The sequence below is a fragment of the Medicago truncatula genome, chromosome 1, assembly GCF_003473485.1.
Source record: "Medicago truncatula cultivar Jemalong A17 chromosome 1, MtrunA17r5.0-ANR, whole genome shotgun sequence".
NCBI lineage: Eukaryota > Viridiplantae > Streptophyta > Magnoliopsida > Fabales > Fabaceae > Medicago > Medicago truncatula.
The window spans coordinates 52,455,199-52,481,344 of record NC_053042.1 but is presented as its reverse complement, the minus strand read 5'-3'; the positions used below and the strand labels follow the sequence as shown (position 1 = coordinate 52,481,344).

The following is a 26,146-nucleotide window of genomic DNA, read 5'->3' as shown; positions in this document are numbered from 1 at the left end:
TAGTTATTTGTCGACATTTATATTTTAGAAAATATCATTTCATAAGAAAAACACATCATTCATTGTTTATAAGAATAATAGTAATTTTTTTACATATTATCGTATAAAATAATCAAAGTTCTCTATTATGAGCGATAAAAATTCAATTTTATTTCGTTGACGCTTTTGGTGAATAATAGTTTATGGTTATACTTATAAATGATATAAAAGAAAATACTTTTTCTTCAAAAAATAACTCGTTTAACTATAAATTTTAAGGGTTTAGTGTACTGATACACTCAAATATGTTGCGTGTACCATAAAATTGGCCTTTATTGTTACTACCACGTTAGAAAAACCTATTTTCTATTCTCAAACAAAAAAAAATCTATTTTCTTTGAAGATATCAATCTTTTTTGTTGGTCAAATATATGAGGTTCGAATCATGACTAAAAAAATTCGAATCTCAAACACTTCATTTATTCATCTCACATGAATCTCTAATAGGATATTTGAAAAAAATGAATTCATATCTCCAAAGAAAATATAATTTTTTCAATCCCCACTCTTTGAAGTGAAATGGTAATATTAAACCTTTTTAAGTGAGTAACTCCAATGATAAAGTGAGAGGTTTATACTTAAAAGTCACAGATCAAGCTCACTCTTTGAAGAAAAATGGTAAGAAGTGCTACAATTATTAAGAAAGTTAAAAAAAAAAAAAATTATGTAAAAATGAGGTTTTTTTAGACATTTGAAGAATTGACCACCCAACTTTTAATGCAATAATATTTATTCCTCTGATCATAATTATAACAAAAAAAATTCAATCTGTAAATTCAATAAATTACGGATGTATCTAGTATATAATATAGATAAAATAAATCAATTATTTATAATATGGTTAATTAAGTTTTTAGTCCCTATAAATATTCACAGTTTTGTTTTCTAGTCCCTACAAAATAAAATCACACTTTTTAGTGCATGTGACATTTTCCTTAAGCATTTTAGGGACAAAAAATGTTGATGGAAAATTTTTATAAAGACTAAAAATATTAACGGAAAATTTTGTAAAGACTAAAAAATGTGAATTATTTTTAAAATGACTAAAAATAAAACTGCAGATATTTATAGAGATCAAAAACTTAATTAACCTTTATAATAAAGACGGATGGGAGTAAATATTTTTTTTAGTGGAAAATAATGCTTATATTTATTATTTAACAAGTCACTTGGGTCATTTGTTACTATGATCCAATCAATCCTTCAATACAGGAATAAAAAAAAATCGACTTCATTATTTTACTGATGTCCCTAACTTTTTAACTTATGTTAATATCATCACTTCGATAATATTAAAGCTTTATTTTTATTTCTTTTTACCTTCATTTCCGAAACCAAATCTATCGGTTAGCATTATCACTTTTACCACACCAAGTTACCTACTAACTACTAGCTAGAAGCAGTATGTACTGTGTATCTACCTTCCTGAGTGACGGCAAGTACAAGGAATACGGGGCACATAAAAGACGACAAAAAAAAAAGAAAAAAGAGTTCTTCAAAAAATAATATAAAAAAACAAATCAAAATGTTAGATTTCTTTATATTCTTGCCATGAATGAAATTTAACTAACTAATTAATTAATTAATTAATCATTCTCTTCTTCTTCTTCTTCTTCAGTTATCATCATAGTTTTGCGAAGAACTTCCACTGTTACTGTTGCATACAGTTGGTGGAAGAAATGGCTACGTTTTCAATCGGAACACACTTATCTATGTTCCAACATTCACGGAATTCTAGACTTTCATCCCACACAATTCAATTTTCGCCGCCACAATCTCAATCCTTCTTTACTTCTTCATCTTCTCCTTCTTGTAGAACCAGATTTGGAGTTCCCAATCCCAAGTTACTCCGTAGCAATGTATTGGTACGCGCTAAAGACAAACCTAGAGATTCTAACTCACAAACTTCCCAGCAACAGTTCCAGGTTCTTCTTTCTAACCATTATCAAGTTTTTAGGATACCCTTTTAATTGCATGGGTATGCCTTAAAGGGTATCTCAGTAATCTAGTAAAGTTTCTAACTTTGCGCTTAATTAATTGAAATTAGCTTATTACTCTACTAGTAAGAGTGCAAGATCAAGGGGTTAATTTTGGTGATTTAGTTATTAAATGTGTGCTTTAGTACTAAGTTACAGAATTTGCTACTGAAATGCTAAGGTGTTCATTTTGGTAACAGGATTTGACATCAGAATCTGGAACTTGTGATCCTCTATGTTCAGTTGATGAAACAAGTTCACAAGATTTTGAGGACAACTACCAACCCAAGACTGATTTGCTCAAAGCCGTTGCGGTATTTGCAGCAGCTGCAACTGGGACAGTAGCAATTAACCATTCTTGGGTAGCCGCTAATCAGGTTCATTAATACCTTAGTTCACTTCTGGTTGTTTCACAATAAATATAGTTTATGCCTTTGCAAAAACATCTCTAAATGTGCTTTATTCTGAAAGTTGGTAGTTCTATGTCATGTCTCGCTGCAGGATCTTGCTATGGCATTGCTATTTGTAATAGGATATGCTGGCATCATATTTGAAGAATCATTAGCATTCAACAAAAGTGGAGTAGGACTATTGATGGCTGTAAGCTTATGGGTGATACGGAGTATTGGGGTAAATATATAACTTTTTATATGTTAATTCTTGATTGGCTAGAGCTTTATGGTAGCGTAATTTTTATGTTAGTGTTTGGCAAATGGGTTAGAATTTAGAACTTAGAACAGTAAAGAAAAAAACCTGTTTGACAGATTATGCATAGTAGAGTAAAACAGGATAAAAGGTCGAAAAAATGGTATATTTTGGTTCGCCGAAAAGTGTGGAGCCAAAGAAAACAGAAAAATATACTGCCAGTGCTCATTGTCATGCTTTTGATATTTAAGCTACAATACTTTTTGTCTGAAAATGCATAGAAGACTGCATAGGGACATACACCTGATTCATCTATTCTGATGTGCACAGTAGAATATATCCCATTATTTGGGATTCAGTTCTTAAAGTGCACCAGCGAGATTACTCGTCTCACATACTGTCAAAATCAAGTATATGGAACTATGTATATACACCGGCACTTCACTATTTCTTTTTGTTGAGGTTTGTTTATTTAGTCATTTTTGCAAAAGATAACTAACCATTAATGAGGATTAGAATAACACAATTTCTATGTATCTGATATCACTGCATTCAAAATGTTGACCTTTCCATACCCCATGGCAGCATTCAGTTTGAATCAGTGTTATGAATAGTGAATTGTGGAAATAGCGGAACACCAAAATCCACTATATGTAATGGTGCAAGCCGCTTAGCGGTTGAAAAAAGGCACATTGCATACAAATTGAAAAGGGAGAGGAGCCAAAACATAACTTAATATATTGTAAGGTTTACATATTACAATGAGTATAGCATTCATACTAATTGATTCTTCAGTTTTTCTATTATAAAAGTAGATCATGTTTGGCACACATGCAGATTTTTCAATTTTACTATTTTATAATTAAAAGCCTAAAGATTTCTTTTTTCCTCCATTGCCGCTACATCAGATAGCACAAATTGGAAGCGACTATGACTGCCATAGTAGCGAAACTAGGATAGTGTCACTGTTTTCTTTCCCTATCGCTGCTACTTGACAACACTGTTTGAATCACTATTTCAAGTGTGAACGGACGCTAACTATACGGGTATCATATTTCTGAGATTGGGGTTGATTTCAAAATCAAACCGGTAACAGAACATGTAGTTTTTTTTGTCTTCTTTTATCCGATATAAGCTTGATGCGACAATAAAGAGTTTAGAGTTGCCTTTGCCTCCATCTTTTGTTTGCTTTTATTTTAAAAAAAAAAAAAAAAAAAAAAAAAAAAACCTTTTTATGGTTATCAAAGTATTGCTACTTGCACTTGAAACAGATCAACTTTCTTTGGCATAACAATACACAATTATTAAGACTTGTGACATTTTATTAGATTTCTTGAGTTAATTAAAGTGAGTTTATTTGGTCCAAACTAAACAACAGTTTACCTTGAAGATTTTGTGTTTTTAATCCGCTGGTTATTTTTTTTGTTTCAAAAATTGGTTGCTACCAATGCGCATAATATGTGGTTATAAAATACCACAATGTTTTGGAAGATAAGTTTCTCCTGATCTTGCATTTATTGTCTCCCTAGTAGTGGTATCCCATAACACACCACTTAATAAATTATAATAGTTCACCAACTGATCTGTTAGTTACTAATAATTAAAAGATATTGCTTGGTTTCAATTATATCCTCGTTGTATATTCTCTCATTATGCCCAATTGCATGTGTACATTCAAATTCAGTGTTTCTCCCTCAATCATTTGTATGTAGGCTCCATCAACTGAAATAGCTGTTTCAGAGCTATCACACGCGTCTGCCGAAGTCAGTGAAATAGTGTTCTTCTTGCTCGGTGCAATGACCATTGTTGAGATAGTTGATGCTCATCAAGGATTTAAGATAGTTACCGACAATATCAAAACCCGAAACCCGCGCCTTCTCCTTTGGGTGGTAAGTGCTTTCACCGTTTTTACTATGCATTTTTTACCATACTGAGAATGCTTCTTGGCAAACTCCTTGCATATTGATTTTTTTTGGATTTTGATTACAATAGTAATCAAATTTGGATTGTATACAAAATATAAGGGGCTCAGGTTCAAGAGCTCCTTCTTACAACAAGGTGTAGTACCACTTTGGCTGTGCATAAATGACATCTAACTTTTCGATGTTGATGCTTAAAAAAGTCAATTTTTTAAAAGAATGAAATAGATTATTATTTCTCAATAACGGAATTTGACAAATTAAAATTGCATATGCAGGTTGGATTTATTACATTTTTTCTCAGTTCAGTTCTGGACAACCTTACATCCACCATAGTCATGGTTTCTCTGTTGCGGAAATTAGTACCTCCATCAGAGTATCGAAAGTATGTGTCTCCTTGTGTTACTAACTTTCGGTGTAATGTTCTATCCACATGTTGAAATATTCAACATGACCATATTTTCTAAAATAGCACAATAATGATGGATTGGGGACATTCATGCATCACATACGCTTTCAGTCATTGGTCCTTTATAGCTTGATAACACCATTCCTTAGCCTGAGTAATTTTATACCTGCTATTAGTGCTTATAATTAGTGGATGATGTGAAATGTTAGCTTTTTCATATAAGTTGAAATCAGCATTAGTGATGGTTTTCTTGATATTGGTTGAGGGCATAAACATTCAGAGTGTGTGGATGAATCTTCTCAGTTTGCAGATTCTTATGTTCTGTGACGTCCAATTATTTGGAGTTTTAACTACACCCTATGAAATCCTCAAGAAGTTGCTTTGGATTCTGTTGACAGGATCCTTGGAGCTGTTGTTGTAATAGCTGCAAATGCGGGTGGTGCATGGACTCCTATAGGCGATGTTACCACAACTATGCTGTGGATACATGGCCAAATAACTACAGTGGAAACAATGAAGGTTATCTCTTGGAAAATTGCTCCATTGCGATACGTCTATTTGGATTGTGAAATATTTTTGCCTGAGACTACACAGTAATTTATAGTGGTATAAATGTATAATAAATTCAGCACTAGCGACACCCGGAATATTCTTTTGATATAGTGATGAAAAATACATAAGTTAAAGCCGTAAATTACGATTTCCTTTGTCAAAATGAAAAATGTATCCATAATTGCATTTTCTTTATTTTCAGGGTTTGTTTTTGCCTTCAGCCATTTCTCTAGCTGTTCCACTCGCTCTAATGTCCTTGACTAGGTACTATTGTACTTCAAAAGTCAACCAATAATGCTGATTTGAATAGTCTAATTTAGCTTTATATACTATACCTTCATAATTTACAAAATTATGCTGGATTTTCTTCTGTTCAGTGAAGCTAATGGCAAGGGACAGGATTCCTCCGATGTTTTGGCATCTGAACAGATGGCTCCTAGAGGAAAGCTTGTTTTCTCGGTGGGTTTAGGAGCTTTGATTTTTGTCCCAGTGTTCAAGGCCGTCACAGGTTTGCCTCCGTACATGGGGATGTTGCTTGGACTTGGGGTGCTTTGGATCCTTACTGATGCTATCCATTATGGTGAATCTGAAAAGAGGAAGAAGCTTAAAGTGCCGCAAGCTCTATCAAGGATAGACACTCAAGGAGCACTATTTTTCCTAGGAATTCTATTATCTGTTAGCAGGTAATAAGGAAATCTATTATCTGTCTCAGCATTCTTTTCAATGAATATTATATATCTTTCCCTGACATGACATAATTCCATGGCTACTCATGTTGACTATTTGTTTTTGCAATCGAAACGGTGATGTTTTTCCAGCTTGGAGGCAGCAGGTATTCTTCGGGAAATAGCAAATTACCTTGATGCTCATGTCCAAAATAGTGAACTGATTGCAAGTGCTATTGGAGTCATATCTGCGATAATAGACAATGTTCCATTGGTTGCTGCAACAATGGGAATGTACGACGTCACTTCTTTCCCTCAAGATTCTGAGTTCTGGCAATTGGTTGCATTTTGTGCTGGTACTGGCGGATCCATGTTAGTTATTGGCTCAGCTGCTGGAGTTGCATTTATGGGGATGGAAAAGGTGGACTTCTTTTGGTACTTTAAAAAGGTAATTCCTACTTTTCACTAGATATAATTGATGTGATAGAATAAATTGTTTGTTTATATTTCATAACCAATGTCTTTATTCCCTTTGTGCAGGTTAGTGGCTTTGCTTTTGCAGGTTATGCTGCTGGTATTGCCGCGTATTTAGCCGTTCATAACCTCAACATCTCCCTCCCTACAACTCTAGCCGAGGTTCCTTTTCTTTCTGGTTCTTGAAATTGAGAATTCAGACTTCATTTGGTCAATTGTCACCAAAAGCAGGGTTGTCTCAAAATCATGTATACAAGTCAGTTCGTAGTGCAAGTTGCCATAGGTTATGATTTTTGTCATGACAAGAGGTTTTATATGTACCTATGTATGTATAGGGAGCATATCAGCTATGGTTTTAGGAGGTGAGATAAGCTCATCTTGGCCATCCATGCAATGTAAGATTTAGTGGTTAAGATTAATTCATCTCATTGGATTTGTCCGGGATATTGTTCCTATAATGCACCTCATGTCATGTGGGAATGCTCTGAGATGTTAGCATCACTAGGATTCAACATTTGAAACACAACCCAGCAAATGACCTATTTGCATACATAGAACCTTTAAATGTGATGCATGGGATATGGGGTATAAACTATGTCTATAGAATTAGACGTGCTCGAACAAATATTCATTATTTCATATAAAATGACAAGTTCTATATTGACTTGAAAAGCTCGGTCTAAGTAGTGCATTACTTTACAGATTCAAGCATCTCACTCCAAGGGTTAAGGAATGAACACTCGCAAGAGAGATTTTCTCTACAAGTCATTATTGCACGCTTTCCAACTTTTCTTCGCAAGACTAATAATATTCATGAATGAATTATAGTTTGATATTATAATTTATTATTATATGATGATGCATAAAGTTATAGTAAAAATAAGTTAACCAATTTTTTTTAAGAAAATTAAATAGTAAAGTAATATTTAACAAAAATTATGAGTACTTGTCATTTAGTCATTTAATATTAAAAAAATAGAAAAATAAGTTGGGTAATCCATTATCCAATCCAACCCAAAAATTAGCGGGTTTGCCCAAACCCATCCAGTGGTATAATGGGTGGTTATTTTACACCACCTAAGCCGGAGTACCATATATAGTTTAGGTTTTAGGTCTGGCCAAATCCAACTCAAATCGACCCACGTACCTTCATCATCATTTTTTTGTTCTTTCTATTTTTTTTTACCAGCAAAACAATATTTAGATATTAGTCATCTTTTTCTTAGATCAAGATCCTTTCTATTTCTCAAAGAAATAAGGAGTTTAGTGGTTTCATGTTTAACAAGACTTATATTTGTGAAAAGAGAAATGATGTTTGAACAACTATTTTGTGATAATTGTTTTTCTCATGCTCACATTGTATTCTTACTTTTCCTTTCTATTGATTTGATTTTTGTGCAAATACCTATATTTCTTTGGATATTTTGGTTGTCCACAAATTATCTTAAAAAATAGTTGGTCAAATATTACTGCTCAAAAAAGGTGTTTTGAAAGGATCTGACTTTCTAAAATAGAAGTGAAAACTTTAACGGTATATATTATAACACTCTTAATTTATATGCATGGGTAGATTCTGAAAGACACAAATAAAATTAAAACTTTGAAGTTGTTAACGAGAAGTGTAGATAGAAGTTGTTAATATCTAAGAGCATTTTAATAGTAAGTTTGTAAAAAATTCAAACGTGGTTCCATAATAAGTGACTCCCATAATGTATAATAAATTTAAGGTGTCTTCGTAAGTGCATTAGGATACTAGTTAAAGAAACCAAAAATAACAAGTTTTGTATCGTACATAATAACAATTTTTAAACTTCATTTTCAAAACAGAATTTTTATATTAGTTTCTTTTTTTTTTTTTCTATAAAAAAGAAAACCAAAAGCTTCTCAATTCTACCATCGAATTTCGATTCAGCATATTATTAAGCGAAATTCTTTAGCTAATTTAGACTTCAGAGTGTGAGCTTGGTGACACTGAATTTCTATGAACCTTGTCATACATAATCAACAACTTTTGCTTGTTGATGTTATAGAAGTTTCTAATCCTCGCTCTATTTCTTTGTAGTTTCTTTCTTTGGGCTTCGATCCTCTTTTTTCCAATAAAAAATTAAAAGCATAATTAAATTTTAAAAAACACGAATGATTCTTTGAAACTTCCAACATATTATTCCCTTTATTTCCAAATAAAAATGAACAAGCAGGAATTGCACTAAACCAGTAAATCACAATCACACTATTCATTCCAAAGTTACATTATTCTTTTCCTCGTCCCCCTAAACTCACCTACTCACTTGTTCAATGATGATGCATCAAAACCGGGCACATATGCCCAATCCAAAAATAAAATACAACAGAAAAGACAACACAAACATTTAATTTTACAACTTGAGGAAAACGAATTCTTCAACAGCAGGAATGTCTCCAATCCTTTGCAAAGATTCTTTGCGTGGTTGCTCATCAACTCCGATTGCCATCACAGCTTGCTTGCGTGGAGCAATCCTTCCAACACTCATGAAGCTGACATTCACATTCTCTTCACCCAAGATGCTTCCCACCTTTCCAATCATACCTGGTTGATCTACTTGCCTGCAAAGTATAATGCTACCTTCTAAACTCACATCAACTTCAAAAGATCCAACCTTTGTAAGATGGGGGACACCATCTTTCACGCGACCCTCCACTGTGACCTCCCCTGAATCTGATATGGCACTAGCAAATCGAGATTCCACGTTAGCAATCTGGACTTGAATGAATTCAAGTGGATTCTCAGGTGAACCATCAAGAATAACTCTCTCCTCAGTAATTCTTAGCCCTCTTTGTTTAGCGGTGAAGTCAGCATTAACTAAGTTCACGAAAACACTGGATATGGGCTCAATCAGACCCTTTGTTATCATAGCACGAAGAAGACGAGTGTCAAGATCATCAGGGGCCCTAGCGGAAGCGTAAGTCACTTTCACTGTCTTTACACCGCTTCCTCCTGCTACCAGTTGGACAGCCAGCCTACCCAGTTTCTCAGCAAGATCAACAAATGGTTTAAGCTCTGTTAACACCTGCAAGTCACAAAGGAATGAAACAGGTGTTAAACTTGAGTCTTCCAGTCGCCAAATTTATCACTAACTCCAATCCATGAATCATTTTGTATTAGGATAAGCTCTAGATAAAGCCAGATTCAAAATTGGAGGGATAAGGCCAAGCAATAAAAACTCATTAAGATCCATGTATTAGATTTCTCAAATCAAACTTTCGCCTTCGCTTGAGTAGTATTTAATTTGAACCAGTTAGGAACATAGCAGTTGAAATTTAACAATTTAAGACAACCATTTTGTTCCAAGATCGTTTTCAAATCAATATATGAATATGGTTACACAATAAGTCAAAGAATTTAGAAGGATTTTTTGGAAACCAAATTGCTTGGATATAGATAAGGAAGAGAAGCAGTAGCAATATCAAGAGGCAAGGTTATTTTTATCATGAAATAAAAGGATGAATATGATAGTTTTGTTCCTGGTACCTCTGAGGAAACCATTGGTGCATTGACTGCAGTAGAAGCAAGCTCCCCTTTCAAAGCCCCAACAACAGCTTCTGCTATTTCAATAGCCACACCTTCCTGGTCATCATTTTTAAAGGTTATTAGACACTGGTGGCAAAAGGGGAACAAAGCTATAACTCATAGTCATAGGCAATTGCTTAGGTAACTTACCTGAGCTTCCATGGTACTGGCACCAAGATGAGGTGTTGCAGTAACTAGCTCATGCATAACCAACTTGCTGTCTTTGGAGGGTGGTTCCACCGTGAAAACATCAAGAGCCGCCTGAAACAGAGACACAAACTATCAGTATTTCAACCCAATTAATTACTAATTTAAGTAAACTAAAAGTGGCTCAGTGCTTCAAACCTGAGCTACAATTCCAGAATCCAATGCTCTAACAAGTGCATCCTCGTCAATGACTCCACCACGAGCAACATTAACAATTCTAACTCCTTTCTTCATCTTGGCAAAAGTCTCATCATTGAGCATCTTATTAGTAGCAGGCGTAAGCGGCATGTGCAAAGAGATGAAATCAGCGGTGGCAATGGCCTCCTCAAAGCTCACAAGCTCGACACCAATAGCATGAGCACGATCAGCAGGAGCATAAGGATCATGAGCAATAACCTTCATACCAAGCCCCTTAGCACGCCTAGCAACCTCAGTTCCAACCTTCCCAAATCCCATTACAGCAAGTGTCTTCCCAACTAGGGAAACTCCAACATACTTACTTCTCTCCCATTTCCCTGTATTAACCATGTATCAACACTAATTCAATTAACCATATAATAACTTATGAAGCACAGACACAAAAGCTTTGACAAAGATAATAATTTGAGAAAATAACATAATTCAATATAGTCACATATGTTGTTGTTGGTGGCAGACACTCACATAGGACACGCCTTCAATCAGAAGTGACAATGTTACAAAGCAAATAACAGAAGCCACAACATTAACGCCCATTACAGATTATACCGAAAACAAAACAAAAAATCAAAACTTTACCCCATATAAATCAATAGATCTCAACATTTATACAAAAAGAGTTCACCACACACAAATTGGTATATGAGGAAAAGAAGTTTCCTCCTTTTAGCAGAAAATTTCACCATTACGTCAGCTAGTAGTTGACAACATAAAGAATAAAAACATGTGAATTGATACAAAACAAAAAGTACCCAAATAACTAACACTAAAAAACACGAAACAAAATCAACAGGATCTAAAAAAATATAAAAAACAAGGTGTTCGATAAAATGCTGCTATGAAAAAAAAGAAGTTTACCAGCTTTGATAGAAGCATCAGCCTGAGCAACATTTCTAGCCATGCCAGCCAAGAGCGCGATCCCGTGTTCAGCGGCGGCAACAGTGTTAGCAGTGGGAGCATTAACAACCAAGCAACCATGTTCAGTAGCGGCGGCCAGATCCACGTTATCAATACCAACACCAGCTCTACCAACAACCTTGAGTCTTCCACCGGAAGATTCAAACACTTCGCGTGAGACTTTGGTACCACTGCGAACGATGAGAGCATCACAGAGAGAGATCTTGGTGCAAAGCTCCTCAGGAGTGAGATTGTAAGAGCAGTCAACGTTGGCGAAATCTTTGAGAAGAGTGAGACCAGCTTCGCCGAGCTTTTCAGCGACGAGGACGGTGGGTTTAGCGTCGAGGGAAGAAGAGACGAAGACGACGAGTGAACGGCGGGGGTTGTGAGGGCGGAGGGAGACGGAGAAGGCGGAGGAGAGAGGGAGTTTGGAGGAGAGAGCAAGGGAGGATTGTGAAGGGAGTCGGAGGGTTTGGGAAGTAGCGTTAGCGGCGGCCATGTTAATGTTTGAAAGGTGTTTGATGAGATGAGTGAGTGAGTGAGTGAGTGAGTGAGTGGGAAGTGGTTAAAATCAAACACAACTCATCAAGTGAAGTTTTGGGTCCTTATAAATGAATGCTTGATGACTGTCACAAGACAGGGTTTATGATGAATGAATCAATGAATGAGGTTTCTCTTCCTCTTTAAGTTCACACACTGTCACACAGTAAAATGGAATAAAACTTTTTTACCAAAAGAAAAAGAAAAACTTTTTAACAAATCATGGACATCAATCAAATTAAATTATAAAGATTTTAGATTTAACTTTAAAAATGAGTAGATAATAGAAAGTTAAATACATCTTATGCAAATTTAAGCCAAATACATTTTTATTTTTACTTAAATAAAAAATTAGAGAATATATGTTCCTTCTCTAAGTATATGCCGGTTGATAGTATTGGAAAGTTTTTTTTTTTTCTTTTAAAATTATGTGATATGCTTTTCATGGTGATAATAATTTTTCCTTTTAAAATCATGATAAAACTTTTTTACGTTGATAATAATGTTATTTTCATGGTGAATGAATGAAAAAAAAAGGTGAGATAACATTTTAATTAGATCCACTTGTAAAAAAAAAAACATTTTAATTAGATCTAGGCACACAATATGGGGGAAAATAAAGATAGAAGGATAAAAATGGACACAACAATACATTCAATGACCCCTCAAAAAAAAATACATTCAATGATTTATGCCTGTAAACACCTTTCAGACACAAGAAGAGCTAGAGAGAAATTAATTGAATGGACTTCTATATAAAAAAAAAAAAGAATAGGAAAAATTGTTCCTTTTTCTGTTTGAGTAAATACGATGTTTCTTCAGTGTTACAATGTCTCGAATATCCTATAAAGAAAACGAGTAAAAAAAAAACTATAAATGAAAATGGCTCAGATCCAATTTTTGAATAATACAGTTGTTGTTTTATAATTTATTTCAAGTTCAATGAACACATATTCTGTTGGTGTAAATTAGTATTTTTCTTTGAATTTTTTTATGTGAAACGATTAATTTTAGAATAACTTTAAGAGTGTAGATATGCTGATAAAACAGTCAATTTTAATTAAATATCAATATAGAAACCGTTTATAGTGAAAATGATATCCTTCGAATGCATTCATTTTATGTATGCTTGAACTAGTATGGAAAATGAATTTGATTTCATTACAAGCATTATTCTTTTAAAGCATTATTTTATTTTTAATATTGTAGGAGAGGAGCGCAGCCTACTTGACATTCGGGGGTTGGTAGGAAATCTATGTTCCTTGTTGGTTATGATTTTGCCAAACACATAAAAGACAAGTGGCCAAAAAAGTCGAATGACTGTCTTCATAAGCAATCATATATTAATAATAATATAAGATAAAAAATAAGATTATTAAGAAATCACCTTCACTTCTTTATCTAAAACAAAATTAAAATCACCTTCACACCAGACGCATCAAGTAAAGGATCCGTGGTTGGTGGCCAAAGGAGTAGAAGTAGATCAATTCAGTGTGAGTTTTGATATCTGCCTCTGCAAATTTTATTTGGTTTGGTTTCAACTTGTATGGTATCGATCACAAATGAAAAATAGTTGGATCTTTTCACCGATCATCAGATTAAGTTATGCAAACCAAAAAATAAAAAATCATTAGATTAACTTTTTTGACAAGTAGATTAACTTGTAAATATAAAAAGTTTGTCAAACATTCATATGTCTTTAATAAAAAATCAGCTTTAATAATAATCTTGCCCTAAAATAAAAAACAAATAATATTAAATGCATTTTTTTTATCTTATTTTGCATATTTTTAAACTTTTAGTCCATCTTTTTTTAAAATCAGCTATTTGGTCACTCTACTTAAAAAATCGGCAAATTTTATTGATCCATCATCAATTTAAGTGACGCGGCATATTCATTAATGATGTGGTGTTAAGTTGATAATAGCAAGTTGAAAAAAAAATCATGTCATTATTATTTCTATTAATGTTATTATTTATTTTATTTATAAATATTAAAAATCAAATAAAAAAAAACCATCATTCATCATCAACATAAACATTAGGGGGTGTTTCTTTTATGGTTGTAAAAGTTATTTCGAGGAACAGTGGCGGATCCAGGACCCTGAGTCAGGGGGTGCAACTCTAAGAGGATTTACACTGCTTAACATTTCATTCATCCAAAAATAAACCATTGTATCTCGCTTTTTTATGCTACTTAGACTTGAATCAACCAACCGCATTAGTTCGATCTTTGCGGCGAGTGCTGCTGTCGAGGTAGAGTAGACTGATGGTCCTGTAGTCATTTGGCCGACTATTGAAAGAAAAAGCTTGCATCTGCTCTCCCTATTCGTTAATCTAATAGGTCCGATCTCTCCAAACTTTATTTGGTCCAAAATTTGCACAAATACATTAACTATTGTTAACCTATTTTAAATTATATTTTGGAACGAAAAATAACTCATTATAAACAATGAATTTCATTAATCCGACCATTGATTTATCTCATAATATATTAAAGATCAAACACATAAAATTTAATATAAATATGAAATTCATCGTTATATAATCTAACCATTTTAAAAAATAGTTAGAATAAGATAGTAAATTGTCAACGTATTTATCAAAAAAGGATAAATAATTTAGTTTTTTTTCTTAAAGAATGATGAATAATTTAGTGAAGCGACAAAATTTATTTATTTATTTTTTTTTTGAAAGAAAATTTATTAATTTTATTGGTATATGTAAATGACTCTAAGACGACAACTAAAAAGAAATCGGGGGAGTTCACTAATAATGTGCATATTTCCTATTTAATATACATTATTCGGTCGGTAATTATTATAAGAAAAAGAAAACTATTTTTTAGATTTAATGAATAATTGAAGTATTTAATCAAATACATCAATTATTCTATGAATCTAAAAAATAATGTTTTGCTTATAATAATGATAATTTTGTAGATAATTATAAGTATTTAGTCAAACATATGAAATGTAGATAATTTTGTAACATTTCCAACGCTTCAAACAACATCTCAATTGGACATACGGAATACTAGATACAACAAAAACAAGACAGTCATATAATCACCTACAAAAATAACACTTGGAACCAAAATCAATGTGGTTCATTTTATTCCATTATTAAATTAACTCTTATAGAAGGTGAGGATATTAGGTTCTCATGGGGGGTAGTGGCCTAATAGACCAAGTATTATTGACTTTAATGCTGGCAACGCTTAAGCCATGTTTTGTCTCCACTCTGAATGTTTCACAACTTAATGGTAGAATGGAGGACACATTCTTTATATTGTGGGGAAAGGTGTTGGCATGGGAGATGTGTTTCAACGTGATAAGACACTTGATAATGATATTCTTACAAGTAAAAAGGAGGTTTATGATCCATGTTTGACCTTTTTACATTAAAGTATAGTTCATGAGTGAGATCAAGAGTTCAAGGTTTTGATGTTAGGGGTGAAGGTGGTTCCAGTGGTACGTACGTCATGATCAGGTTGTGGATCATATGGAGGGACAACAACTAAGTTATGATCAGATGTAGGTTTTGGTAGTGCTAAATCATGTACAATTATAATATCATTGGGCAAAGAGTGGTAGGGAAAAATGTGTTCATGAAATCAAACATCTCTTGAGGTTGCTATATTTTGATTCTTCAAATCATAAAGTTGACATCCTTTTACTCTTAAAGGATACCCTAGAAAAATGCAGGAAACCACTCTTGGTGAAAACTTATTCCTCTGTGCCGGAATAGTGTAGACAAATCCCAAACATTCAAAAAAAATCGAGAGAGGAATAGTCAGGCTCTTTGTTAAAAAGAAATTTAAAAGGAGATGAATTATTTAAGGGAGTCTTATTCATCAAGAATGTCGAGGTGCCGATGCATTCTCCCAATCATACGGGGACCTTGGACTGAAATAACAGAGCTCTTCCTACACTAAGCAAGGTTTATGTTTCCTTGGACTGATGTGCAACCCCTACCTTCTGCAAAAATGTAGTGAGTTGGAATTGTTTTGCATTGTCAATTCGGATGGCTTTGATGAATTTATCTAATTGCGTTTGATAAATTGAAACAAAGCTTGTATCAATTGGTTAGCTTCAGATTTATGGCTCTCATAAGATGAACCCATCTTCAATCAGTGAAGAAAAAAATCTTTAGCAATATTCATATTTGAGAAAGAAAATTGCAAGGAAATTAGAGAAGAAATTGCATATATGTTTATTGCAGACAGTATGACATAGTGAGCGGAAAATACAACGGTTGGTAATATATAAAGAGTGACAGCAGCAGACACATGATGATCTCAAAACGTTTACATTAGTGGCCCAATCTGCCCATCAAGTTCAAGATATTCAAAACCAGAAAATGATGTTACAGGGACAGGGGCACACCGACAGGCAAACTAAGTTGAATCTTGATATGAAATTCATATATACTCGTGAGTAAATGATTGACCGCTTGATTCCCACCCTATGAATATCATTTCTTACGCGCCCTATGCAATTTTGATTATAGAATTCGAACGGAATAAAAACCTCAAAACCTTCAAAAACATGTTGAAATATTTCGAATTTTAGAATCCGAATAGGGCGCGAGGAACTCATGTGATGAAAAAAGTAATGACCTAAATAATAAATAAGTGGTTCTTCTTGACAACAAATATAAACAGTCTTTTTTACAATAATAAATACAAACATAATTAAACAATATTATTTTTTATAATAGAATTAAGGCTTAAATATGTATTTCATCCTTGCAATTAGGAGTCGCTTAAAAATTAGTCCATGTATTTGCTAATCCTTGCAAACTAGTCTTGCAATCATTAATCATTTAAAATTTCGTCCTTTGACCAACTTAATCACTGCCACGTCACTAATTCGATGACGTGGCAATCACTACCACACATGAAATTCCAATTTTGCCCTTAAGAAGATGACAAAATGTTGAAGAAAGAATGGGAAACCTAGGGGTGTAAAATTGGAATTTCATGTATGACAGTGATTGTCACGTCATCAAATTAGTGACATGGCAGTGATTAAGTGGGGAGAGGAAAGGAATTTTAAATGATTAAACAATGCAACAGTAAATTGACAGGATATATTTAAGCCTAGAATTTTAAGCCTAAATTAACATGATTAGCGATTACAGAGATCAATTTTTAAACGACCCCTAATTGCCCTAGTTGCAAGGATATATTTAAGCCTAGAATTAAACAAAATGAGTAAGATACGCCTCAGCCAGCATGTGACCCAATTTAACCTGAGATTCTGTGTTCAAGTGAAGATTATCTTCATTCAGAGGCAATCCCTTTGCATCAATGCAAATCACATTCGGAATATTAATCCCTTTCTGCGCTTCTCTCACTTTTTCAATGTATTCAAACCCTGATGCTAGAGCAACCTAATAACAACATTATCATAGTCCATTCAATTACTAATTTCGTCACATTATTTTGTTTCGTCTTCTTCCAATACAAATTAATAAGAAACTCGCTAATAATACAAACATTTTTGTCCGATTGAAGAAATATGTTGTTATGTTTGACATAACATATGATTAGGTTCAATTAATTTTCTCCAGAAAAAAACATAACATAGTAATTTACGAAACCTGGATTATTGGAAGAGAAGGTAAATTGAGATCTTGACGAACATTATGGATGAGATTCTCCATGTTGACTCTGTAAACCTCTGCGTCATGTTCACTCGACGTGTCACTCTCTCCTTGAAACCAAAGCAACGCTTTGATCTCTGTATTTTCATCTCCCTTTACGCTTTCTTTTGTTCTCTTCACCATGTTTTCGTACAGTTCTTCCCCACGCGCCCACTCCTTTATCGCGGTGCCACCAACGGCACATGGGACTAGTCCCAATTCTCCGGCCACGCGGCGCCGTAATGAGTTGGCGAATGACATTCCAGAATCAAGGCCGCAGACTTTCTTGGTGTCGATGTCGGTGTGGAGAGGTTCCTGTGCTGGTTCCCATTTGAGGTTGGCGCTGAAGCGTAAGATGGAAGGATCGGGACTGCACTCCGGCGGAACAACACCGTTCCAGCGCTTGTTTGGAGTGTGATTAGGATGCTTGATGACACCGCCACGACCTGACATGTTGCTTTGACCTGAGAGGATGAAGATCTGTCTTTTGGTTTTAGGTGGATTCTCGTTTGGATCCATGGCTTCTTCAGTCTTCACCTTCTAGTTCTAAACTCTAACTGATGATGATAAAAGGAGTTTTTGCAAGTTTGAGAGCTTTAAAAGCCGCGTTTAGGTACGCCAACTGCCACCATAAAATTGGTGTACGGAGTACACCATCTATCAATTTATTCATTCACGTTCTTCTGTTTTTTTAGTATTCATCTTTTGATTAATCACACGTGAATCACAAGCTTTTTTTTATAAGTTATTTTGGTTTTCATTCTGCATTTTGTTAATTAAAATGGTATTTATTTCCATAATATTATAATATTAGTCTTTCAATGTATTTACTTATTTTATATCAATTTTTATATAAAAATAGATATTATGAGCATTGATAGATAAATTATTTTTATTAACTAAGTACCCAATCAATAACTATTTTGAAATAGATACATTGAGAGATTATTGTGACTAGTTACACGCGAAGCTAGCAATATTTTCATGAGGTGGCCGCATATAAAGATTTTTTTTAAAACTAATCTAATCTAGTAGGTAAAAAAATCACAATAACTATTACTTATATAAAATGTTCTTCATAAAATATACACTTGATTCAACATGAGATAGCATCTTTTTCATGAGAATACTCTAATCAATAAGGAAATAATTGAAACCAAGAAGCTTGAAAACGACGAGGATGATCATCATTTGATAAAGGATACGTTCTAAGAATAGGTTGGCATGGGCCATGTTTAAGATAGGCACGGCGAATTTTATCTCTTTGATTGATAGGAAAGTCCTAAATCATAGGTCGCAATCTTGGATCTACTTCAATTTGAGAACAACTCATTTCTTCATGACGAAGTCTTTGGCGTTTTGGCTATTGTTCTTGTTCTTTAGGTGAAATATTGAGATTGGATGCTTCAATTGGAGAGGAACTACTTGCAGCATTTGTAACAATTCTTTTAAAGAAGTTGTCAATAGTCTCCATTTTACTCATACCTAAGATAATAAATTAAATAAACATAAGAATTTGTGTTGTTTAAATCAAATGTTGTCACAAAAAAAGAAAAGAACCAGAATTAAAAAGTAAAACGTAAAACTATACGGTATAATTAACCTAATTTGTTTTTCCTAACCCAAAACCAATTTTTGATGAAATTGCTAAACTAAAACATAAAAGGTACAAAAACCTAAATATATAAATATAGTCACCGCACGGCTGTTTGTTTGTGGCTCTTCTCTTGTTCTTATTCACCGTTGTAATTGTGTTGTGTTGTGTTTTTGAAAAATGAAAAGTAAAAAAAAAAGCAATTTTATTTTACTAGTATAGTGACCCGTGCCAGCACGGGGAAATAATTTTTTTTTTTTTTTGATAATATGTATAGATTTTATATTATATTATCTTAAAGTTATAATTGTGGTTATAATTTAAATTCGATATGAAAAAAATATCATTTTAATTTTGTATATATTTTGAAATATCTAAACATTGCATATAACGATAAAAGTATTTGAATTATTATACTTGTATTAATTATTTGTAGTATAAGATGCACTCATTGTTAAACTTAGCATATGTAATATTTTTGCAAAAATACGCCGACGTACTGTATAATAATATTTGTTGACAAAATGTATTTTATTAATCATAAAAACTAAAAAAAAAAAATTATATAATAGTCGGTGTCACATGCATACACGTAGTCGGTAAATGCAAGCGTTTAATTTTTTACGGGTGTGTATAAATATAGTTTGGGCTACAGAAACACGATTGTTATTTGTTTTTAATTTTTACAAAACAAATGGTCTAATGTAAATATTGTATATTAGGTTAACAATGATGTAAAAAAAAAAGGTTTCGCGGATTGTTAAACCTGAAAAGTGCATGAATTAATAATCAATGGCAAGAGGATCTGCTTATATAGAAATTGCATGTCTATAATGACCAGTACGCCTTACAAAGAAATTAAAAATAAAACGACTTCCAAACAATAGGCAGCTTTAGTTTTCTAAATTATAGCAACAACAATTCTAAAACATAACCAATGTTCAGACTTTTTGAAAAACTTCATGATACACAACATTTGTGGTCTCCTTACAAACATTATTATCTTCATCCAGGATGAGCAACTTCAGACCTTTTCTTCAAGTTACTCGAGAGATAGTGACATAAAGTTGTCCATGTGTGAACACAGGCTTAGGAAGATAAACCCCCACTCGAGATAAAGATTGACTCTCGCTTTTATTTATTGTCATTGCAAAACAAAGCGTCAATGGAAATTGCCTGCGCCTGAATTTGAAGGGTAGTCCTGGATCACTCGGAATAAGATTCATCTTGGGAATGAATACCCTGGTACCTTCCCTTTTTCCTGTAATTATAATAGCAGTTATCGTGCTCTTCCCTAGATGTGTAACTGTCAGCCTCGTACCATTACACAGTCCAATGACCTGATCGATGTTTCTCATCAGCATAATTGGACATCCCACCCTCAGTTTCAACTGGTGATTTGGAATTCCATAGCTCTTAATACCATTAAGAAATTCCGTTGTGAACCACTCGCTCTGGACATCAGACTTTTTGCCCGATCGACAAACTGAATCAGAGCTTAAATACTCTTTCTCTTCACCTGGAATCATCAACATCATATATTCGTTAACATGCTCAACCGAATCAAGCGTTGGTGCGAGTATTCCCTTTTCTTGGAAAAAGAGCAGGTCACCAATGTTATCATTCAAATCGGGATATACAAAGTGTATTAGTGACATCAAAGAATTTGTTGTGTCGGATATGAGCAAATCTTCGGGAATTTCTACCTTCATTTCACCATTCTCATTCGAAGCGTCGTTGCCGTCTCCAATTGAGAGTATCCACTTGCCAAAATTAGCAGTTTCTTTCTGCTCTGTAGGTCCCGAAGATGCACCCAATCTGATATTAACAGTAAGCCTCAACACATTACAATAAGCCCATATATTTGATGAATTGATTGAGGCATCAACAATATCCTGCCTCGTTCCTTTTCGGACAACATACAATATTTGTCTGAAATCACCACCTAAAACTACCGTCATTCCTCCAAAAGGTCTAAACTCGTTTAAGGGATCATTCTTGGATATGATATCATGCATTGATTGGTCAACTGCTTCAAAACACCATCGGTGCATCATTGGAGCCTCATCACAAATTATCAACTTTGAAGCACGCACCAGGTCTGCCCTAGGGACTGTTTGCGTCGAGTGCACGGTTCTTCCACCTGGTAATAGAAGAGTTGCTATATCGCTGGATGCAACATTCAATACAATTAACCTCTTCGATCTAACAACAACTAACAATGTTTTCCATATAAAGATTTTTCCAGTACCACTGTAACCATATATGAAAAAGAAACCATCGTCGTCAGAATCAACAGACTCCATGATCTTGTCATGCACACTTCTTTGTTCATCAGCCAGCATCAGTAACATATCAGTGTGTCTTTTCCCGTTTATCTTTGTTGTAATTTAGCTCATCAACGATAAGCTTGTTTGTGAACGTTGGCATGTCTGCTGCGTTTGCCATGGGCATAGATTTGAAGTCAGTAAGCAACCGTCCATTTTCCTGAAGCAGCGTTTCAATTTCAATCAAACACATGTTCTTCAAGTCATCGTCACCGATACGCTGATCTGCATATTAAATGTAAAGTCACGAAATTAATATTAACACCTTTGCATGCATATGGGTGCACGTTGAAGAGAAACAAAAAATATTAGCTTTATATGAGAATCCTTTATATTTAAACATATCAGCCTAAAAAATGTGGAAAATGCTGAATGGTATCGTAGAGTTAGTAACTCTTAGTTTGTTCTTTACTATATCCTAAAAAAAGTACATCTTAACTACTTAAACTACTCTAATCAGCCTTTACTATATCCTAAAAAACACACCTCTCGAAAACAACCTTGTCATCAAGGTTGGAATGTGCTAGATTTCTTAATGTGTAATAGTCTTCAAATGTATCGCCCTTATCCCTATTTTTTATTAGTGAACGTGAAATCCCTCTCTCCGTGTAAAACTTTAAATTCAACCAAATCATTTGATTGTCATTGTTTTTGCTATAAATACAATAATGGATGGTTAATTGGTAATATAATTTCTATTAAAAATATTATACCATAAAATTTATATTTATGGGTTAATTTAGTGATTGGGGGTAGATTTGAATTTTAAGTCAAGACAAATTTTAGATTCGTATAAAAACTGAGACCCAATTAGTTGCTAAGAAAAAAAAAACCTTTAAGTTCAAAAAAATTAATTTGAAAATTTAATCTCTATCTCAATGTCCTCTTTTTTACTTATTATTTTTAATGAAGTAATTAAACATTTTTTATTATTATCAAGACATAATTGTATCTTTAATTATTGTGAATGATCAAAGTTTAGCTGTAGAATCCATTAACAACACTAAGACGAGTTAAGGGAAAACGGAAAACTTGCTTTATATTCTCAAATGATTTAAAGAACTCTGTGAGTTTCTTCTTTAAGATAGCCCTGATTGGAGCATTTCAAAATTTCAACAAATCATTTATAATTAAGACAATTAAAGTATGTGTTTAATTTTTGAAAGAACAAAATAATTTTTTTTTATGCTTATTTAAAGGTTATTTAAAGGTTTACTATCAATTTTTTATATCGTATTCACGCGGAAGTCACGATCCTTTACTATAAGCATACCCAAGTCTTTGGAATCAAATGTCGTGAAACAAAGAAAAAAATAGATAGCCTATTTAGAACGTTTGTACCAAATTAATTTCATTCAAAATATTACAACGTTTATTTCAAATATTACAATGTGATCACTTATTTAAAATGTTTGTATCAAATTAATTACATTCAAAAATATTGTTGATCCTTATAGATATTTGTCTTAATTAAAAAATAATAATGTCTAGAATTTTCATGATTTATAAACATGAAAAAATAAACTCCTTAATTATTTGGTCAAAGGTTTATTTCATTGCATTCTTAAATTTTTCTCGAAAAAAAGAGTTCTATCTACTCTTTTGTGAAAATGACTAAATGAGCTGTAACTATATTACTCAATTAATATATTTTTTTTATTAATTACCATTTACATTACAACATATACGGTGTTGTGATGGATAAATTAAATATGTTAATCAATATTATTACTTCCCTCAACAACAAAAAAATATTGTTATTGATTATCGTCCAATAAACAACTGGTCATAGCTTTCTTTGTCAACTACATAATGAAAAATAATTTTTTAAAGAAATTATTGAAATAAAACCATAACAAATTATAAACGAATATACAAAAAATGATAAACTCAATTAATCTATTAGGACATGATATTGCTGGTGAAACTTGGGTGTTGCCATTTGATAGTGTGTGTGCATGATGTTTATTTTTTTATTTCGCCTAAACTGACTTTAAATATGCAGAAAATGATAAACTCAATTATGAACTAATAGTAAAAAGCATTAAAATGATAAGTAATTTATTAACTAATTTCATCAATATAATACTCCTTTGTTCCATTTTTCAGTCCGATTACATATAAATCATACCAAAAAACTACACAATCCTTCTTTGTATAAGAGACATAAAATAGTGACTCATCATAGTAAAAATTTTATCTAGATTCTTTTCTAAGAACGACTAATTTCTTTGGAATCTCAAAGTTTGTCATAATGTCATCTTTTTTTCCCTAGGCCCTCGTGTGAAGAATATGTTGTCTACCATCATATAATCGGTTTCATCTATAAAATAATATCTCCATATTCTTATTTTTTTGTGCTTGTTCGTGATTTCTTGATTCAATACCCTGTATGCATAGGAACCACAAAAGTAAAAAAAAAAAAAAAAACTATAGTATTCATTTATAAACCATCCATAAATTTAAATAGAATAATAACGAAAACAAAAAAGCATAAGGAAAAAATAAAATAAGTCACATGAAAAATAAAATAAAGGAGAGATGAATAATTTTTTTTATAGGAGAGATGAAGAAACTACTTTTTATGTGAACATTTGATTCATCAAAATCGCAGCATAAAGGAAATATTACTCTTGGAACATTGATATCAATGAAGAAAAATATGAAGAAAAAAGAATAAAAAAAACTAAACAATCTTTGTCTGAACATTTGATTCATCAAAGTCACCACATAAAAGAAATATAAATCTTGGAGCATTGATATCAAAGTTAAAAAAGAAGAAGAAGAACAAAGAATAAAAAACGGGGGATAAGAGTTGTGAATTGTGATGTGAAATTATGTCAATCCATATTTCTAATTTATAGACTTGTTTCACACTGTAATTTGGTATAATAACCATTATTTTTTTAACATTCCTAAAAAAACAATTGTTCTATGCAGGGTATTCATTTACAAAATTATTTGGTCATGAATCAATTCTAATGTCCATAAATTGTTTTAATAGCTATTAAAAGCGTATCATAAAAAGTCTCCTATTCTAAGTTTTTTTTTAGGAAATCTCCTATGCTAAGTTAGAGGTGATTTTGACATATATATGTAACATAATCATTTAAAATAGAGGTCATTTTTTTTTCTTCTGATTATGTGTTTTTTTATTATTATTATAATATATGTAATGATCCAAGCATAAACAATTAAAATTTTGGTCAGTGATAATAGTGAATTTTTATTATTAATAAAAATAATTTTTATTAATAGTTTGTTTTCATTATTGTTTTCAGATTATAGTAATATTTAAGTTTGATCCAATTTTTTAATAATAGTACAACATATGAACTTCTTTATTTTTTTAACGAAAATACAACATATGCTATTTTTTAAGAACGAAAATACAAAATACAATGAAATATATCATTTGGTTTTGTTACTTTTAATTTCAAACACAAAATAATTTGGATATAAATAGATTCGTGTGTATATATGTGTGAAAAGAAAAAATTCAATTAAAATAATTGTTAAGATATATTATATATTTAATATTCCATGAATAGCAACACATCAAATTAGAATAATTTTATAAAACTCAAATACAAATAAAATTAATAGCATTAAATGTCAAATTCATGAGAATGCTTGGTTTACTTCATAGTGCCACATGTCATGAGCAAGCTTGAAAGATTTATAATGCCTTAGCATTATTTGGTGTTTTTTTTTTAATAAACACTATAATGCGTTATTATTAATAAAAAACAAATTTGAATAATTCAATCAATTGTTTTATTTTAATCTTTGAATTCAAATGTTTTAATTCAAACTATCTTTTTTGAAAGAAGTTTAATTTAAACTATTTGATTATTAAAAAAAATTATTTGATTCAAATTTGTACTTTTTGAATTCGAAATGTTTGATTTCTAATATAAATTCAAGTAATAGAATTTGATATTGTAAACGAAAATAAAAAGTAAGAAATGTCTAACATTATTTGATGTTTTTTTTTTTGAATAAACACTATTATGCGTTATTATTAATAAAAAACAAATTTGAATAATTCTACCAATTGTTTTATTTTAATCTATGAATTCAAATATTTTAATTCAAACTATCTTTTTTGAAATAATTTTAATTTAAACTATTTGATTATTAAAAAAAAATTATTTGATTCAAATTTGTACTTTTTAAATTCAAAATGTTTGATTTCTAATATAAATTAAAGTAATAGAATTTGATATTGTAAAACTTCCTTTTATACATGAACATTAAATACAAATATGTGAGGATGATTGTGGTGAGAGCATTTTGTGAGGATCAATATGGTGAGAGCATTTGTAAAAAAGAAAGGGACATGTGGCAACACCAAAACAATAGTAATTCATTTCCATAAAAGTCTATGAAATGGGTCCTAAATTTATATTATATAGATTAATTGTGTGGTGGGCGTGAGTGTGGGCCTACCTACAATTGAATAATTTTATTTGTTAAATAAAACAAATATTGTTATTATTTATTTA

At 32.2% G+C, this 26,146-nt stretch overlaps 3 protein-coding genes across 4 annotated transcripts; 1 reads left to right on the top strand and 2 right to left on the bottom strand.

The window, feature by feature from the left end:
- Nucleotides 1-1,561: 1,561 nt before the first annotated feature.
- Nucleotides 1,562-7,351, top strand: LOC25485422 (sodium/proton antiporter 1). Its single transcript, XM_013614620.3, has 10 exons — nt 1,562-1,964; nt 2,216-2,392; nt 2,517-2,645; nt 4,373-4,549; nt 4,858-4,964; nt 5,387-5,507; nt 5,743-5,804; nt 5,918-6,223; nt 6,359-6,653; nt 6,746-7,351. The coding sequence occupies exons 1-10, from the start codon at nt 1,719-1,721 to the stop codon at nt 6,863-6,865; spliced, it is 1,740 nt and encodes a 579-aa protein (XP_013470074.1). The 5' UTR covers nt 1,562-1,718; the 3' UTR covers nt 6,866-7,351.
- A 1,468-nt stretch (nt 7,352-8,819) lies between these two features.
- Nucleotides 8,820-12,215, bottom strand: LOC25485421 (D-3-phosphoglycerate dehydrogenase 1, chloroplastic). Its single transcript, XM_013614619.3, has 5 exons — nt 11,490-12,215; nt 10,572-10,948; nt 10,377-10,487; nt 10,188-10,283; nt 8,820-9,726 (listed from the first exon to the last, which is right to left on the bottom strand). The coding sequence occupies exons 1-5, from the start codon at nt 12,025-12,027 to the stop codon at nt 9,055-9,057; spliced, it is 1,794 nt and encodes a 597-aa protein (XP_013470073.1). The 5' UTR covers nt 12,028-12,215; the 3' UTR covers nt 8,820-9,054.
- Nucleotides 12,216-16,306: 4,091 nt separating this feature from the next.
- On the bottom strand, nt 16,307-18,366 carry LOC25485420 (probable carbohydrate esterase At4g34215). 2 transcript variants are annotated; one of them, XM_013614617.3, is made up of 2 exons: nt 17,718-18,366; nt 16,307-17,465 (listed from the first exon to the last, which is right to left on the bottom strand). In XM_013614617.3, exons 1-2 carry the CDS (start codon nt 18,234-18,236, stop codon nt 17,274-17,276), a joined length of 711 nt encoding a protein of 236 aa, XP_013470071.1. In that variant the 5' UTR covers nt 18,237-18,366; the 3' UTR covers nt 16,307-17,273. The 2 variants fall into 2 exon arrangements, with proteins under 2 accessions (XP_013470071.1, XP_013470072.1); XM_013614618.3 differs by having other exon boundaries at nt 17,676-18,361.
- Nucleotides 18,367-26,146: the final 7,780 nt, after the last annotated feature.